General features: G+C 36.7%; 1 protein-coding gene across 10 annotated transcripts in view; it reads right to left on the reverse strand.

Annotated features, from left to right (window-relative positions):
* CDC42BPA (CDC42 binding protein kinase alpha) overlaps positions 1–19,028 on the reverse strand; it is a 177,990-nt gene that overhangs the window by 44,884 nt on the left and 114,078 nt on the right. For 8 of the 10 annotated variants that reach the window (XM_068185950.1, XM_068185940.1, XM_068185944.1 and 5 more), the window contains exons 13-18: positions 17,683–17,816; positions 15,817–16,059; positions 15,458–15,568; positions 11,404–11,651; positions 6,502–6,607; positions 4,637–4,761 (exon numbers count right to left, since the gene is read on the reverse strand). In XM_068185950.1, the coding sequence (XP_068042051.1) occupies positions 4,637–4,761; positions 6,502–6,607; positions 11,404–11,651; positions 15,458–15,568; positions 15,817–16,059; positions 17,683–17,816 (967 nt within the window). The remainder of the gene's footprint in view (positions 1–4,636; positions 4,762–6,501; positions 6,608–11,403; positions 11,652–15,457; positions 15,569–15,816; positions 16,060–17,682; positions 17,817–19,028) is intronic. The other 2 variants (XM_068185946.1, XM_068185947.1) reach the window with 2 other exon arrangements.

Below are 19,028 nucleotides of genomic sequence, written 5' to 3' on the forward strand. Positions count from 1 at the left end.
AATTAAAGCAGTACAATTTGGAACTCAGGTGGTTTTGTTGTCCACTAGATGGCAAAATTCTTTCAATAATGACATATGTTATTAAACATTATGTGGACCCAAGAGCTCTTTGAGCTTTTTTATTTGTTACTGTTTTGCTGGTGTTGTTCCATTTGGTAGGCTTTAAAAGACTAAAGTTACATAAAAAAAGAGCAAGAACGGTAAATTAACTCTTACTAATGCTGCTCTCCTTGTCCTCATTTTGTCAGAGCTGTGACAAGCACAGCAAGAGAACTAAGAAGTTCTTCAGATTCCACCCAGTCACTTCTTTCTTCACTGAAAATTTGGATTAACTGTTCTGTTTTCAATATAATTGCCCTTGCAAGTTTAGTTCCTTAATGCAAAGAACCCAGAAGAGCAATATGGTACGAATTCCTGTAAAATTAAATTTAACTTTTTGGCTGGAGCCAACATCATGACAACCTTCATATAACCACTGGCTGCTACCTGTATGGTGTTTGTCAGGATGCTCAGGAAGTCAGACTCCCTGGGTCTCCTCCCGGGATACTTTACAATACAAAATGGACCCAGAGGACTAAAGAATTTTGCTCAACAGAAGTGGTCGTAAAGCCCTGGTGTCTTACACCAAGCTCTGTTTAACCTGATTTAAAAACCCTAAGGAAATCTGAGTCATGACTCCTCTAGTCTCTCAATGCTTTTAAATTTCTGTTGTCGTATCAGTATGCTCAAGGTCTCCAACTTAATTTTTAATTTTTCCCCTGGTGTCTCCAATAAAATCTATTTTTTAGAAGTGCTTCTCTAAAAATTTTTAACACTTCCCTCTGCTCCCATGCCCTGAAATTTCAACCTGCCCTCCAGAATTTCTATTTTAGAGATAATTAACTTCTGACTATTCTTACCTCAAACATAGCACATCTCAGAATTTTGCATGCTTTGAGTTTATTAACAGTTGAAGATGCATAGCATTTTTCCTATATTTTGTTCACAATTTGTGTGTGGGTTTTTTTTTTCTGAGAGCAAACAGATTTTAAAACAACCCAAAAACCCCCAACCCGAATTTCGGGGCTTTTTTAGGTTTGATTTAGTTTAGAAGTGTTGGGAGGGGGTAGTTGGTACTTTTTTTTTTTTTTTTTGTTCTGGTGGTAGTTTTGTGGTGGTGTTTTTCAATGAGATCAATTAAGATAAAACCAACAATAGTACAAAAAATCTGGCTGATAAGGAAAATATTAACTAAATATTGTGATAAACAACTGTGAGAGCTTTTGGGCAGCTGAATCTAAGCCTAACATCCACTCTATAGGTAAAACTGGAAGGATTGAGCTCATCCACATAAACATACTCAATAACACAGAATTAATTATCCATCTGATATGAGTTTTGTAGGTTTGCCTTTCAACCTGTGGTGAGAAAACTAGACTTCTAGAGTACTTAGTCACAGGATTTATTGAGTTGTCTAGCTTAGGACTTTTACAACTAGGTTAGATTAATCCCTCCCAAGTCAAGATTCCTGCCAACTACACTGGGAAACACTACCAAGGTTTCCAGCGATCTCCTTTCTGTACAGCACAGAAATACGGTACCATGGCTATTTAAAATATTCCTTTTTCAAGTGACTGCATTAACCTCCAGTGCAATTAATCTCCTTCCCATCTCCCACAGGAAAATTTATAGCCCACTATAAAAGCCGCAATATTTCTTACTCTTGTCAAGGAATGATGAGTGATTTGGCTAATATAAACTTGTCAATATAATAGCTCCATTAAGGCTGAATGATCCATGAGGGTCTGTTGAGTCCACAATAGAATTTACAAAGTCTGATTTAAGTTTTTATATTAAAATATTGCCTTGTTTATGGTATCTTGAGATAGCAACAGCAAGATTAAAAGGTTTTTATACATTATTCCTAAAGATGCAATAAAGCACAGTAAGAAAGCAGGGAAAGGCTAAAGAGAATGTGATAAGCCATTAAAATTACTCACAAGTTATAATATCTGAGAGGAACAGCAATTTAGAAGGGCCCCAGCAATCATGAAGAAAGTGACAAATCTTAACCATCCAAAGTGTGAATTCAAAGTAATTTCTTTAGAGGTATCCTTTAGATGGCAAAGTATTTAAAATAATTTAGGGACTTCTTGGGCTTGCGTTATTCCAAACTAAAACAAGTTCAAGGGCTAAAACAAGTCCCTTGAACTACTACAGGCTCTGAGCAAACTGTTTACAAACCCGGTAAGTAATTCTATTACTGCCTCCTACCATTCCTGGATCATAGTACAAAAAGAACATGGGAGATTTTAGGAGGTAGAAATAATGCACCCAAAATACATATTTTAATATGTATTTTGAGATGTTAAGTTTTGAAAAAAGAGAGACATCTGTTAAGAGAGAGCCCACAAATTCTCCCCTACTTTGCTAGCTCCAAGGCATTCCATTGTCACACTGAAGATGTGGACAGGTACAGACTTGAATGGCATGTTCTGAGGGAAACACAGTATTGTGACTGATTAAATAAGACTAGTTTTCTCCAAAATTAGGTGTGGGTTTTTTCTTTTAAAATATTTATCATTATAATAGATGCTTAAATACTTCATATAGCAGCCATGTTCCCTAAATTCTAAGAACAGCAGATGGACACAACCAGATTATCTGGGTAACACATGAAAAAATCTAAACATAAGAAGGAAAAAATGTGACCTAAGATAAGGCCTCACATAGCTGAAAAAATTTAACATAAGCAGAGAAAAGTACAGAGGGAAAACTGATATGTGTTTAGTGATGAAAAACTGGAACCAATCCAGACTTTCAAAATTCCCTTAATGTTTGCCCTCAGTACTTCTATTTTTTCCTTTTCACATAATTCTTTAATTTTTAGTTCTGTACCATTTAGAAGACACTACGTTATCATAAGGGATCAGTAAAATGATGCTTGTCCTTCAGAAAGTTAAGTCTTGCATGTTCCTGATCTTTTTTCACTAAGTATCTTCAGAGATAATAAAAAACTGAAGCCCAAACCCTTTTACCCCTTACAGTGACATCCCTAACATGAAAAATGCTTTATCATTTGCCTGAACCACATCAGTAATACATCTTAAAACATTAAACACTCTCATAAAGTAAAGGAGAAGGTACATTCTTAACGGCTGTTGGTTCACTTTTACATTGTATTAAGTGGAACAATCCACAGTTAATTCTGATTTGTCTTTTCCTATAACTGCCAAGTTATAGTGTTATAAAAGTATATAAAAGTTATAGTGTTTTCCCACATAAATCTGAAAAATTGTGTTTGACTACCTAGGTGCAATGTAACAGATAAGCACTACCTTAAAGCAATAAGGAATGTGAAATTATAGACTTGTCTCACTTGTTACCTTGATTTTTTTTCTGAATAAACATTTCCAGTTGGCCAGAAATTAAAAGTCGTTTAAATAACCAATTACATAAAAAAAAAAAAAAATGTGACTCAGGTTGTCCACTACTATCACTGTTATGAGTGACAAAATTTAAAAGAAACACACACAAAGTAGGCCCTTTACATTTTTAAACTTCTGCTACAAATACAGTAACTTGGGACAAAATGGACTTCATAGCACAGATCAGCATTACATACTTTTAATGCAACAAACATTGCTTAAAACACAGTGCAAACCCAGAGGATGGCCCTTATGCCTTTTTATATAGTCACATGGAACTACTGAAAAGCCAAACTTCTCTTTATCTGGACAACAAAACTGAACTAACTGGACAACAATACCAAACTAGGTTTCTCTAAAACAATGTTTCGCATTTTTGCCTGGACATGACAAATTAGATTTTTTTCACTAACACGAGACAGGAAAAACAGAGGGAGGGAATAATCAATCAGTAACAGAAAACCACTAGAATTGGATGATCTGTAAAATAAAATGTCTGAATGCAAACTGGTTTTGTAGATGTGAAACACTGCAATGGACCATTAAAGGTGAGGGAAGATAAACAGGCATGAAGAAGAAAAATAAAGATAGATGAAAAACTCAGAATACACAATCTTTTTCTCTTAATAGTTTCAACTTTTTTTTCCTTCTCTTTAATTTAATAGAATTGGACAGAAGGCTCTAGAAAGATAACACCATTATTTAGCAAAATAATAAAATATAAAAATTTAAAAAAAAAAATCATTATTTACAAACATCACTTGACTGTATTTGTGGTATAGTCTCAAATACTCTCCTTGTAAAAAAATCACATAAAAGTGGCACTGAATTTGTTTCATTCTGCCACATGCCAAGCAGATGAAGGAAATTAATGCCGAGACACAAACAGCCAGCCACTACTTTTCCCAGGCTTGTTCCCTCTTGGAGGCGTGAGCTCAGCACATGATTCCTTTCAGCATTCTTCCACAGCCACAAGCCACACCCAATGGCCATGATTCTTCTGCACTTTGAAAAGCTCTATTTGGTGAGACACTTTCACTCTTAAGGAGGAACACAATTTTCTGGATTTGTATATTATTAAAATCTCAGCCAAAACCCCAGCAGAATCCCAGACGGGCATGAGGTTTCACCTCAGAACTTCCAAGTGCCACGTGAAAAGACAAAAACTCAGCACCAGCCCTACCACACACTGAGGGGTTTCTGTCATGCCATGAGAGCAGAACACTCACCACTGGATGATCTCAGTGATTTGGGCCTCCCAGTGAGCCACGGACTCCTTCTTATCAGCCAGGTCTCTCATCTCTTCCTCCAGCTGCCGATTATTCATACTCAGCCTCTCAAACTTGGTGGTGAGCTGAAGGAGAATTTAAACAACTCGTTAAAGTAAAAGTATAAACTGCTATGACTCCATCTCTGTGCAGACTCAAAACCACATGTTCCCCTCTCCCACACCTTGCATCTGCTTTAGAAATTGGTACTGGTCATCACAATAAACACCATGAAATTATAAAAGCCAGAATCTCTTCTTCTATAACCTTATATAAGAATCTCTCCTTGTATAACCTTAGCTGTGCTGAAAAGCCACTTTTAAGGACTTGAACAACACTTTTACTCTATCAATTTAATGAGTTTTCTGAGAATTAGTCTCCAAATACCTCTAAAACTCTTAGGTTTCTGCTTTGCACCATATAGGTGTGGAATGTTCTGTATAGAAAAATATACACTACAAGAGCAAAGCAAAGGCATAAAAATTGTAATGGCTCAGATAAGACTGTTGAACCTCTCCCTTGTTTAGTAACCATGGAGAGAGAGACTGAACAGATACAGGCATGAGACAGTCCTGAGATTCTCCAGGTGTCTCACATTCCCTTATTTTTCATTTGACTTACATGCAGACAGGGAAATTGAAATTAAATTCACATCTCTACGTACAATATGTTATAGCTAGCAATTAACCTCTCTCATTCAAATTGCTGCCATTCACACAGACACATTCTGCAAGACAAAAGTCACAGCTAACCCAAGCTGCTATTGGGAACTAAACCTTCATTATGTTAAGTAATTATTCAGAAAGTCAAATTGGAATCAGAGACCAGATAGACTTTATAGGGAGGCCTGCTTAGAAGAATGAAATCTCAAGTGAAAGCTTCTTTTAGTACTGAAATATATTAACAATTCAAAATGATAAAAGAATGGCCAATTTAAAATCTATTTTGCTTTTTACTCCAAATCTGAGTAAGTCCACACCCCTTTTATCATTTAAATGGGCGTATAATTTAAATATGCCTACTTATTATATGTCATTTGACAAGAAAAATACAAAGGTAATGGGGAAAGAGAGAGAGCAGAAAAACTATCAAAGTGACTAGGCTCTTTCTTAGTTTTCTTGGACTAAGCCTACCTACAGGCATATATAATATCTGTCTTATACTGGTATGAAAATATACTGTAATTTGAGCACAGACATGCAAACATGCTTACTTTGAAGAACATTGTACTTTCATCATATTTTTAGAAAATCTAATGCATTACAAAAGGAATAGACAAGTTTAGCAAGACTTGGATAATGCACAAGGAACTTGAATAACCTGTCAAAATGAACAATAAAGAGACAATCCAAATGCACGAATCATAATTATTTCTTGCTCAATACACTTCAGTTAATATAATTTGTATTTTTTAAGTATCTCAAAGTAACACTTAATCTCAAAGGGTAGGAGGGACCCTGGTATTTCAAACAATTGACATGCAAATATATTCTAAGTAATCACATCATTAACTATGTATTTTTATATTTGGGTCATACAACGAAATAATCCTTTTTTGTTGGCTTACAGTGCTGTCTAGAATTAATCTTACCAAAATGTAAGAACATCCAATTCCATTCCCACATATAAATACTTATATATATATGCACATGCCTTCTCAAGTTCAGATGCATATAGATATTCCATTCAAATTTAATATTAATCACGAATTTTTTGTGTGAAATGAATTTCTGCTTTCAGTTAAGAGTTAGTAATAACTAATGCAGCTCCATATTGTCCAATCTGCACATAGCATACAGTAGTTGTAAATTCAGGGCTCAACTTACCTTATCAAGTTCATTCGTAAGTTTTTTGTTTTCCTCTGTCAGCAGGATCTTTTCTCGTTCATACTTTTGTTTGAACTCTGTTTCAAATTCCTCTCTTTCACTTTGGCTAAGAAATAAAGTGAAGCAGAATTAGAGAGTTTTCTATTCTATCTCACCCCATTATTCATCTAAACACAAAGAGATCAATGGACACACGTGTTGAAGGGAAGTATGACATTGATAACAGCACAGGCTATTAAAATTAAGCAGTTTAATATACCACCATTTTACGATTGCAAGCCAGCCTGTTGAATTTTAGAGTTAGTACAGAATCTCTCAGTACAGAATTAACAGACCTCCACCAAGCCAATGCTTATCAATCCACTTAGACACATTTTATTCTTCTGATGTATCCTTCAAACAATGAGCAGACCAAAGTATGTGTTGACACTGTAAAATATTCAGGGCACATTCTCAGCTCACATGATCATCATCGTAACACACACATTTCTATAATTCCAAGTGTCACACAGAATGACAGGCAAAAATGACCACACATGAAACAAGAGCATACAGAAGCTAAATGAGAGCACTTGAGGCTGGGTCTCTGACGAGAAAAGCATATATGGGCAAGTCTTTGGGCAATTTAGAACAGCTCAGAAGTCGTATGTGAACCGTTAATTCAGGTATCATATACTCATTATGAGCAAAAAGTGGATGGATAACTTACACATTCCTAATATCACCAGATTCTACAGCAAGTTTGGACCACTCTTTCTGAGGAGGTCTCACAGCAGCTGTTTCCCCCAAACCTTCCCTTCTCCCATGGATGTCATCCAGTAGAGGAGAACCCCTGGCTGATTCTGCTTAATCTCAACTTTGATCTTGCACAATGAATGTGAGAACCTGAAAACAAATGAAGCTGCAGGCCCTCTGTTTGCCAAAAAACCCATGAAATTTCCTTCAAGTGGTGTACAGCAATGTTTTAGATGTGTAACTCCCACCTTGCATCTACTGTTTTCAGATTCACTAGCCTTGCATCTTGTATCACCTCTTTACCAACTATTCAGGGCACTGGCACAAAGTTCATCAGTAGGTTGATTGAACTATACTATAAATGCCACAGATACAGAAAATGTCCACTCAGCAAATACCACTGTCCAGTCTGAAAAGACTTGGAAAAGTGCTCAGTATTAAAGGTTAATTCTGTAAAATTAAAATCCAGGGGAAACCTTGTCTTGAGCACTGCAATTTTTTTTCTAGATACTGATCAGAATTTTACACGATGCAAACATAAATAACATTCTTGCTTCTTTTCATGAGATGCAAAACTACTACAGCTTTGCCTAATTGAGAGAACACTCTGCAAAGATGACAAATATCAGTGGTTACAGTGAAACCAGTTAAGAGCAATGCTGCTTTGAATTTCCCACTCTTAATTTGAAATTCATTTAGTGCTTCAACCACTCTTTGAAATCTAGTACAACATGTCAGACTTATGGTGAAATTCTACATTGCCAGGCGTCCTTTGAAACATAACACTTCATCCTAGTAAAGTTACATACTATCTCACTGTTTAAATGCCAAGTTTGAAATTCACCACCACTCCTTTTCTATATCAACAGATTCCATGCATATGATGAGCAGTGTAGGGAAAAGACAGGAAGACTTTAAAGCATTGGCTGCCATAGGAATTAATAACAGCTCCTGCTCCTGTTTTCAAGGCGTAGATTCAAAGCTAATTTTGCAGACAGAAGACCAAACTAACTTTTAATGAATTTCTTTTACACAGCTTTCATGGTTTTATTTAGGATTTTCTTTTCAGTATTTGTCTTAAATTTATTCCTTTAAGGCTTTAGGGCTCAAAGCAGCCATAAATGGCAGTGGATTAAGGATGCTATGGATTAGTGAAAGAGCCCAACATGTTTGTAATTTTCTATATTTTACATTCTTAATTCAGCTGATGATTGTGATTACCCCAGTTAGTCAGGTTGCTACAGTATAATACAGAAATGAAGATAAATTTGAAACAGAGGAGAATGTGGGTATAATCCATCACACCCAAACAGCAACTCAGCAAACAACAGAACTGTGACAGACTCCATGGGTGTACCTTGGACAGGCAGCAAGATCAAAATTATTCTTTTGCTTTGAAGCCCGGCCCTTCAAACTTCTCTAACATTTAGCTATGTGTCTCCTCTACAAGTTAAGAAAATATACACAACCTAGCTTTCTTTTTATCAGTAAAACTGCAGCAAACCACATGCAAGCAATGTGAAATACTGCTTTATGGTATCACTTTGTCACTCCAGCTCCTTATTGCATCTGAATGAAGTGGCCAAATATTTTATCTTACTGCTCTGAAACCAAGAAAAATAGACCTGAAACAAACACCAGCCCCCAGGCTTCTTTATATCACACAATTTAAAACCAGCAAATGGTGTTCTGTAAAGCTCTCTGCTTTATAAATCCTCCATGAAATGACGGGCCTAAAAGAAGTTTCTACAAATGTGATTTATTTTACACAGTTTCTTGCATCTTCTTCTGAAATACTTCTAATGACAATTCTAAGAAATGGAATTTAGTGCTACACAGATCACTGGCCTGATACTGTGCTCCTCTGCTTCCAACTTTATAGCATACAGTTTATGAGACTTCAGAAAAATGCAATCATTTTGTACAGGAAGGTAATCTCCCTTGCAGACTTGTGCTTTGGAAATACCAAAAGTTAGAAAGCTTAAAATTGAAGGAAACAAAGAAAAATATCTATTTAAAAAATGCAAAACAGAAACCACCAACATGCAAGTTACACAAAAATCGACGTACGGATTTTGTCAAAGCCCTTACTGCTCCTTGCTTAGAATAACCTATGTAATTCACTCATCTTACACAGTAATACAACCACATCCTCTTACCAAGATCTTTTTTAATATGCACTGAAAATTATTTTTAGACTACTAAAATATTTTTGCCAAACTGTATAAGCACACATCAACTCCACACCCACCCCAAGCCTATTGTTGAAATAATTCCACTTATTTCAGCACAAAGCCTCCAGGTGCTTCCTTTTCAGTGCTTACATTCAACATTTCTCTACTGGAAGACTCACAAAAAGCTTTTCATGCCAGACTACAAAAGCTAAAACCAATATGGATAAGCAGAAACAGAAAATCTGTGTTCTTTTAAGGAAAACTACCAGATATTGAGTAGCAACGAGAATTCCTGCATTCCTAATGCTTCAGCTTCCCTTCTAAATTGCAGAACTCAAACCATAGCACAACTTGAACAGTGGACTTCTGCCTTTCTGTGGAGTCCTAATCCGTGCATGAGATTCTGCAGATTTGTTTAACAAAAGACAGATAAGATCAGGCCTTCCTCAAGCACTGATCATGTGCTTGGACACCTGACTGAACATGGTGCTGCAGCCCTTGCTCGAGGAGCCAAACGTCACATATCGGTTGTGTGACACATTTCTGCTCACGCTTTAAAACCTCCTCTTACACAAACACTTGAAACACATACAGAAACACATGGCTATGACAGCACCCACTGTAGATCTGTACCCAGTTCTTTTTTTATTTATAGAGAGAGACCAGACTGAAAGAGAGTTCATGCACTAGTTAGAATGGACATCTCGTTAGAATGCCTGCAGCTGTACAGCATTCGAAATGGGAAAGGAGGAGTTTTTCGTTTGGTCACTGCGTGGAGGTATGATCCTTACAAACAGTTTAACCTGCAGAAAGCAGTATTCATTATTCGTTATTTAATATTCCTCCTTCTGAGACACTGCTGCACTTAAAAGAGTGCCATACCATCACCTTTATATGCTACAAGACAGAATAGCCTTTTGTGCATTTGTAAGTCATTGGTCAGCGGACCATTAAGTTGTGTCACAATGAAAACACACTGCTGAGGCAAGTTTCACCTCTCCACCCAGAACACAGCAGCAAACTCCTGTGCTGTTAGTAGGTCCAGCCTATTGAATAGCTGCATGCTAGGAAGCAACAGTTCATGCACTGCATTCTAAGCTGTATGATCTATGATCCCTGCTGAATTTACCAGACATACAGTGTTTCCACCTCATTTTTTTTGGAAAAAAATTGTATTTAATTTACCACTTATATTTAAAGGTCTTGCTATAGTTTGGCTAAGCTCTCACCAGGGACTTCTCCATGGTTTCTCCCATCTGCCATCTTGCTACAGCAGCAAAAAAAACTCCTCTATATTAGTGTCTATGAAGCATTCCAAATTTTTTATGAATGAACATGAGCATGTTCAATTTATAACTTATTCCCACTACTACGCTATCCAACAGAAAAACTTGCTTTTATTGATGAATGCCTCAAGGAACAATCTCAAGGCCGGTTATAAGCTCCACCATGTGGGAGAGAAAAAAGCAGGTCTGACAAATTACCATGTCAGGAGAGATAAAGCAGCTTACGCCCACAGTAGTCTGCTGACTGATGGTAACAGTGGATGGAACCCAGCATGGATTAGCCTCAGCTCACATTAAGTGACTGTTCCTGCGCTGGCAGAAATGTAAACAATACTTGATCTCTAACACATTAGTTTTGCATCAAAAGATGAAAATACCAAATACAAGAAAAATGTCGAAAAACTGTTTTAAAGTGCGACATAAGCTTCAGGGGTCAACTCACCCTGAGCTGCAAGTCTGTAACTCAAGTTACATACCTTGGAATGGTCAGCCAATAAAACAGTTCTGGTGCAAAATTAACTGTTTCAGTACAATGATGTGGAGTTTTTTGTACTGTTCTGTTTTTAAAGGTGATTGGTTTTAACCCTGGTATCAACTCAGCCAAAATGCAACAGCCTGCATTACACTTAAGGAAGTGAGAGTGTGTTTGGAACAATACTAGGAGACTTCAAAGGGTTAAGAAAAGGTAAATTTCATACAATACTCACTTTTCTCTTCTGGTTTTCTCTAACTTGTCTTTCAAAACCATGATCTCCTTCTTGAGGGCAAGCTGCTGGCTCTCTGCATCCCGCAGTTCTTTCTTCAGACTTTTTATTTCATTAGCATGCATCATTTCACGTTTAGATAGCTCCTCTTCATAGAACACACTCTTCTTTTCCAGGTCTGCTTTTAATTTAGTGATCTCTTGCTGGTGTTCTATACTGCTTACCCCAGGTGATCGACCAACCTGCTTTTGCTAAAATAAGCAGCCTCAAATTAACACTCAAGAATGCTGAAAATAATGCTTAATAACAACTCAATATTCCGAAGTCATTGATTAGAAATATCCCATTAGAGCCTTGAGTTACACACATCTACCTCAATTTTTTTCAAATTTTGTTAAGAGCATAAACTGGAATGACACTCTATTATTTTGTTATTTAAGTGCAGTAGTAGTTTTCAAGCCACTGAAAATTTCATCATTAAATGCCTCTGGTCACGTTCTGACTCCCCTGAAATGCAGTCAGAAAGTGATCACAGAATTAAAGACTTTGATGCTTCCACTCACAGCTGACAGCAACAAGTTGAAGTGACTTTCAGAAATGCAGAATATGGACAAGGATAGACAGTTAATATATTCTGAAGAACAAGTACATTCTGGAAAAGCCATACTAAGACAAGCAGAGGCTTAACTGAAGGCTAAACTCCAGCTACAGAAACACTATATGAATTGTATCAGTCAGGAGGGAAACGTGACCTATTTTACTTAAACTGACCATTTCTATCATAGTGGATTAACAGGAAAAACAAGCTTTAAACAAAAAGAGTAATTACTTCACTTTTCACAGCTCTCTTAGTGAGGTCTTCTGGCATTTCAATAGTCTTTACACACTGCTTCAGGATACATACACATTTGCACCAAATGCTACACTCACTAAACTCAATGTCCTGCCATAACAGAGGAGGAGCAAGATGAGGTTTAAAATGAGATAGTGGCATGACATGCACTGAAATCCAAGTATGGAAATAACTTTTTAATGTCAACATATGGACAATTTGGTTTGGAATTTCTTCTGGTTTTGAAAATATGTAATTAAAGGTATTCTAAGGAAATGAAATTAATAAAAACACTGTTTTGAGAAAGTGCAGGTGACTGGAAAGCCTACTTCCTTATGGTGACTGTGTCATACCTTCCAGAAGGTATTTTGTTAATTATACCTCCATTCTTAGCATGAGATGTTAAGAACTTCTCAGTCACCCTGAATTTGCCATGGCTTTGGGTAATTTTCTTTTCCTGATATATGAACAGGCTTTAAGAGCTAAATGTCATTGTAGAACATTCTGATGAGCTGAATTTGTACCATGACAAATTCTGTGAGAAAGATGGGCCTTGCTGTTTGTGTCAGCAAAAAAATGCAAAACCCCCTACATGTACGAGCCAGAGATGTGCTGCTACTGCACTGTTTTCTCTAACTCATCAAAACAACCATCTGGTTTGATCTAAGAGTAAAATCCTGCCCTTAGGATGCAGAATGATAAACCAGAGAAGGAAGATGCCATCCTAACAGGAGATGCTTTGGAGAAAGAAAGATTTTTTTTTTTTTTAAAGCAGCATAGGAATTTTCTTTCATGCACAGGCACTATGGAACTTGTTTGTTACTGCCCAACATCCTAAATTGTTCACACATACGGGGTAACGGAGCACAGAAAAAATTTAGGCTTTGCAACATCCTCTAGCAGGTACATAAAATGTTTTAGTGGAATTGCACATTTTTTACCACAATGAAAAATGAAAAGATACTATTGTAACCATAAGAGATGGAGCAGTAGAAGAGAAAGCCCAATGGTATTGAACAATGGCTTAGAGAACTAGAGAGATACAGTAAACAGAGAATACATTTTTAATTGATGTTTTTAATAGATGTTTTCATACATACCTATTTGAAATGGACAAATGGTGCAACTGAAACATAATGCACCTCCTGGCACATTGACAGCTGCTGTTTAATGTACCCCTCTTGGCTAACAGGGCACACTGCTGACTAATATCGAGACTGATTTTACTGAAAATCTGAATACATGACATCCACAGGATCCCCTCTGTCCACACACAACTGACAAGTTTGCAGAGCCCCAGCAGGTCAGTGTTGCAGCACTTGGCTGGACAGAAGGCACACTGCCTTCTTCCCAACAGGCTCTGTCTGCTTCATCCATGAACTCTGACATTATCCTTTACCACAGCCTCTGCTCCCTTCCTGAGGAAGCTGCACCCAGCCCTCTGCACCTCCCCAGATGATCTGAATGAGAGTTACAGTGGCACAGTGGGCTGCCTGTAATAAGCAGGGGTAATAAGGGGGTTCACATCTTGGCCAGGAGCACTCATTTAAGTTCTTCAGAACTCCCTCAGGTGACTTCATGTCTGACTCACCTGCCAGCTCTCCTGCTCCCTGCAATCATCCCAGACACATCCAGCTCTTCTGTCCAGCCTGCTGCAAAGAACACACTGTGGGGCAATCTCCCCTCCTTCAGCAGTGAAGTCTGACACACTGAGGACTTGTGGAGCATTTTATGCCACAGCTCTTTTAGCTCAGAGACGGCCTTTTCCATCCCCTAGCAGACCTATGAGTTTCCTGAGGTTTTCTGCTTTGGATTTAGAGAACTCTCCACAATCACTCTGAGCATCCTCTGCAAAACGCTTCTGAAATTCTTTTTTAGCTTTCATCATCCTGTTTACACTTAACCTTCCATCATTTATGGTCTCGTCTATTCTCCTCATTTGGGGAAATCTTCCTTTCTCCTTTAAATACTTACTTTTGTGTAGGAGAGCTCCCTAAATTTAAATAAGGAGCCATGCAGAGTTTTTACTGAATAGACAGCACAGTATCACAACAACCACTAGTGATCCAAAGTGTGCTTACTGAATTGTAAACTGTTACCAAGAAAGCCAAAATTCCCGTTTCCTCCTCTAACAAACTTGCCCTGCTGTTATAAATCAGTGCATCATTTATTCTCAACAGTTCTCCCATAAATTCTTCTTGCCTCTTAAACTGTCATACAAACTCTTTGCTGGTGGGGAAGATTCATGGAACCAGAAGAAACACATGTTAATTTTCAGATAACAATCTGAATTCACAGCAGTAGAAACTTCATTAATCCAAACTTCATATTGAATGAATGTCCTTATTTTCTTTTAGCAAAGAAAGGCCAAATAGAAGAATGTTTGCAAAAAACCATCAAATTTTTTGTGCCATAACTTAATGTTGATGAATGTCCCAGAGAATTCTAATGAAAAAAGACTTGGTTGCTCATTTCAATTAAGACCAGATTAGGACTAATCTCACATTTTGCCCAAAAAGTTTAGAATTACCCTACTGCATGAAACATGTGGAACAGGATTTTGCTGTGAATGAACAGCAATCCGCATAAGTAAACTAAAAACTTTCTAGTTAATTTTTGAGAAAGCCTAACTTCTCTAGAGCACTGTGTAAAAAACTAAATCGCAGAGTAAGATAACAGTTAACATTCTTGGCTGCCTTAAATTTCTTCTTTTAAAATCACATGCACATGTGAGCAATCTCATCAATATAAACAAAGCCTTCATTCTCAATGCTTTTCTTGGGCAAAAATGCCTCATCCTCTGGCTGAGAGGCAGAATGTGCTAAACTGTTCCTGTATGGTTACATCAGTTGACATCTATTTGCAGGAAACATGAGGAACAGCACAGCAGACAGAACACCTATACAGAGACCTGCCTAGATTGCAGGTTTGTCTTCAAATATTCAACCATCCCATGCTAAAATAAAAAGGCCTTTAACAGGTAAAGTTAAACAAAGTATTAATGGAAGCAATATGGTAAGACAAGGTTGATTATTAAGAAATAGCACATCAGGCAAATGTTAATTTTTCTGCGCAATAATGCAATGCATGCCTGCGTTAACATTCAGCACCAACTGAAATGACAGACTGACAAAACCCTTTTGTCCTACATCTGAAAGTAATCAAACAGATCCAAGTCCTACTTGACTAGTAAGTTTGCAGGTGTTAATATCAAAACAGACTAACCTTTAGCCCTTCTACTTCACTTTCCAACTGTTTAGAGTACTGTTCACTCCTCTCTCGCAATTTCCTGTCTTTGGATGCCTCAGCAGCTGCAGCTTCAGCTTGGACTTCCAGCTACAAAAGTACATACGTTTTTAATAGATTGGATTCTGCATTTTTTTTTTCCAAAAATCTATTGATGGTTTTCAATATAAGAGAGAAATCTTCAGCATCAAACTGAACACTTCAAAGTCTTAGAAAACAAAACTGGTACTGTTTGAAACAACAGACAAAAGGTTAAAGATTTACAAATTAAAAAAATACTCAGAAAACCTTACATATAACTTATTTCACAGAGTCTAAACAGTCTTCTCACCACTTACTTCTTTTTTAAGTCTCTCTGTTCTGCGTAACTCTTGCCTTAAACTTTCTACTTTTTGCATCACCACTTCCATTTCTTCCTCCTTATCTCGGAGCTGGCGGGCAAGCTTTTGTTTTTGAGAGTGCAAGTCTGTCAGCCGCTCGTTCATCTCTGAGAATTCCTGCATTGCCAATTTCCGCTGGCTGTGTGCATCTTTCAGCTCTTTGGCTTGGGATTTTAATCTGTCACTAGACTCTGCCAGTTCCTACAGTTTAAAAAAAGAATTAAGTAATAAACCTAGAAAGCTACAAGGCCAATTCTGTCTTTGGATGAGCATCTAACACCTTCTCCAGAGTGAATAGAAACTACATATTCATTTTGATTTCATGAATGCATCTACAATACAGATTGCATGCCTCTATAAATAAGGAAAGAGGCATGTTTTACACTACTAGAGTTAGTAAAACTCCATAAATGTAAACCATGTAGGAATTGACTCCATTATTACAGGTAAACACAATGGTTTTCAAGCACTCGTACTACCATATAAAAATACCTTGTTTTCTTAATGCAAAAATGTCATTAGCATTGGTTTTTAATAATTACTTAAATAAATTACAAGAATCTCAAGTGCTAAATGGTTAAAATTGAATGGAAAACTCTGCTCTATGAAAATTGTTACTCAAGTAGCTTTAGAAAACTGGCCTGCAATGCCAAATATGATTTCCATACACTGTACCTTAATATAATATATCAGAGAAAGTTTCAGGCCATAAAACACTGCAGTGAATAAAAGCAATATATGATAACTATTATTTTCAAAGAACCAGCATGAAATAACACTGCTAGTGCAGTGATAACTCCACACCACAATACCTTCACAAATCTTGCTGTGCCCTAGATTTGTGCCAGCACACTACCAACAAGGGACCACAACAGTTTAAATAGTTCCATAACGTTCAGTCAAACCAGAGCAGAAAAAAAAAGCAAGGAAAAGCAAATTTCAGGATAAAAAAACCCATCAACTGGAAGAATGAATATTTGGCACTGCTGACATCCATGTAAATCTAAACATGTTTCTAAGGATTTTAAAAAGAGGTCCTAATCACAAAGAGTTGGTTTAGAATAGAGATGGTCTTTCTGGGACAAACTGGCAGCTTTCAAAATTTTAAGAGCCTCAAGGGTCAGAAAAAACAGTGTTAAACACTGTTGGCACATCAACTTTAGTGTGGACTCTAAAATACTGGGCCAATATAATCACAGTGAAAAACAGGTTTTATGTATTTCATACCTGATTACAGGTTGATTTAATAATGAATACAAAAAAGAGCCACAAAAGACAGTATGATATACATAAGAAAATGAGGGATCAGAGAAGAAGAAACAAAACCCAGTATCCTTTAGCTGTAGTTATTTCAAATTACTTTTCAATTTTCATACTTGGGCAATTTTTCATATCTTCCTCTGGAAACACTTCTGTGACACAGCCTTAATACCATATTCTTCACATTTTTTTCACTGTTAATGTCTCACCCATACTTCAGATTAAATTGTCTGGAATAGTTCTTCTCTAATCTGTCTTTTAACCCCCATCATTACCACCTAAATGTGAAGCTATAAAAACTTTTTTTGCAGCCACCATGCAATTTGGATTATCAAGTTGTTCACTATCTAGAAGCAATCACTTAGGGAGCACCCAGCAATCATACAGACAATGTGTTAAATAATGTCCTTTTTGTCAACAAAAAAAAGGCAGAAAGCTACGTAGGTCATGCTGTATACTTGTTATCTGCTCATTAGTTTTACACTTGAAAGTTATTACAAGCAAAATGAACAAAAACAAAACAGTCTTGAGAGTTTAGAACAGTTGCTGACAAAATGATTTCACCTTATTAAGATCTTCTCTCTCTTGCTTCAGCGTTCTGACTTGCTTCTCAAAAGCCTTTATTTGTCTGGAAGCATCATCCAACTCCCGCCTTGCAGTGCTGGCCTCCTCGAGCTGCTGTTCTAGCTGACCAGATTCTAGAAAAAGCAGCAGAACTCTTAATATTCTAAGGGAAAAATCATATTTCTAGAACAGCATGGCCTAGCTGCTCGAAGCCCCTTTGATCTTTTTTCTGGTTTCCATTTAATCACAAAATAAGGCAATTCTTATCAGGTTTAGAAAAGGGAGCAGGTTGTTTCAGCTGCCATTATCTGCTTTTAATGGAACAGAATGAAAGGTCCCAGCTTGCTGGAATACAACACAAAAATGATAATAACTTGTCTTCTCACATTATAACGACCATGCTTTATATATAATTCTGTAATGTGTGCTTTACCACGACTTATACATTTGACTTTTATGTGCTGTGATGTAATATATAATACATCTTTTATTACACTGTAATTATAAACAGTCTCCTTCCTCCTCCCAATTTCTCCCAAAAAGAAATAGTAAAAATAATGGGTCACTCAAGTGCTGGCAAGTGTTCTCCTGTCAGTACTTTTAAAATTAACTTCAGTTGATTTTACTTATTTCTAGTGTGAAAACCACTTGTTTTTATGTAATCTGCTTTATTACTACTATAAATAAGGGAGAACTATTGCAGCCAGTTTCTTACCAACAGTCAGTTATACAGTGACATTACATTATATTTCTATGGCACAGTTAAATAATGTCATATAAACACCCTCAAATTCTACAAGAAAACCTGAAGCTCATAAAATATGGCAACTGATTTTTTTTAAATAGTGAGTGGGTTTTGTTTTTTTTTGCCTCGTAGTCTTTACTTAAAAAACAAGACTTTAAAGCAAGATATATAGGAAGGTAAGTTAATTCCAAGTTCTATGAAATCACTGGACATGTTTTCTTTTATTTCAGTTGTGGGCAGGTCTTCAGACCACTTGTATTTACCCAAAGAACAGGAACCCATCTATATTCTTAATAACAGCCTTTAACTACATTTTCATAAATGTAACCCTAAGAGACTGGCTCTCAGAGAAATCAAATATAAAAACACATACATTTTTAAGAGGGATAATTTCTGAAACACAAGAATTTTATAAGCAAATTAATACCATTAGCTTATACCCAGAAAAACATTCACTATTGTTTTAATTCACTGACTCTGGTTTAAAAATTTAAAAGAATGCACTTAAATAAGAGATGCAGCTCAAAGCCAGAAATTATTAACTGCCTTCCTTATGTAGTCTACTCTGAAGTCACCAATGAAAAGAAAGTTTATATATGGC

The sequence above is a fragment of the Anomalospiza imberbis genome, chromosome 3, assembly GCF_031753505.1.
Source record: "Anomalospiza imberbis isolate Cuckoo-Finch-1a 21T00152 chromosome 3, ASM3175350v1, whole genome shotgun sequence".
Lineage (NCBI taxonomy): Eukaryota > Metazoa > Chordata > Aves > Passeriformes > Viduidae > Anomalospiza > Anomalospiza imberbis.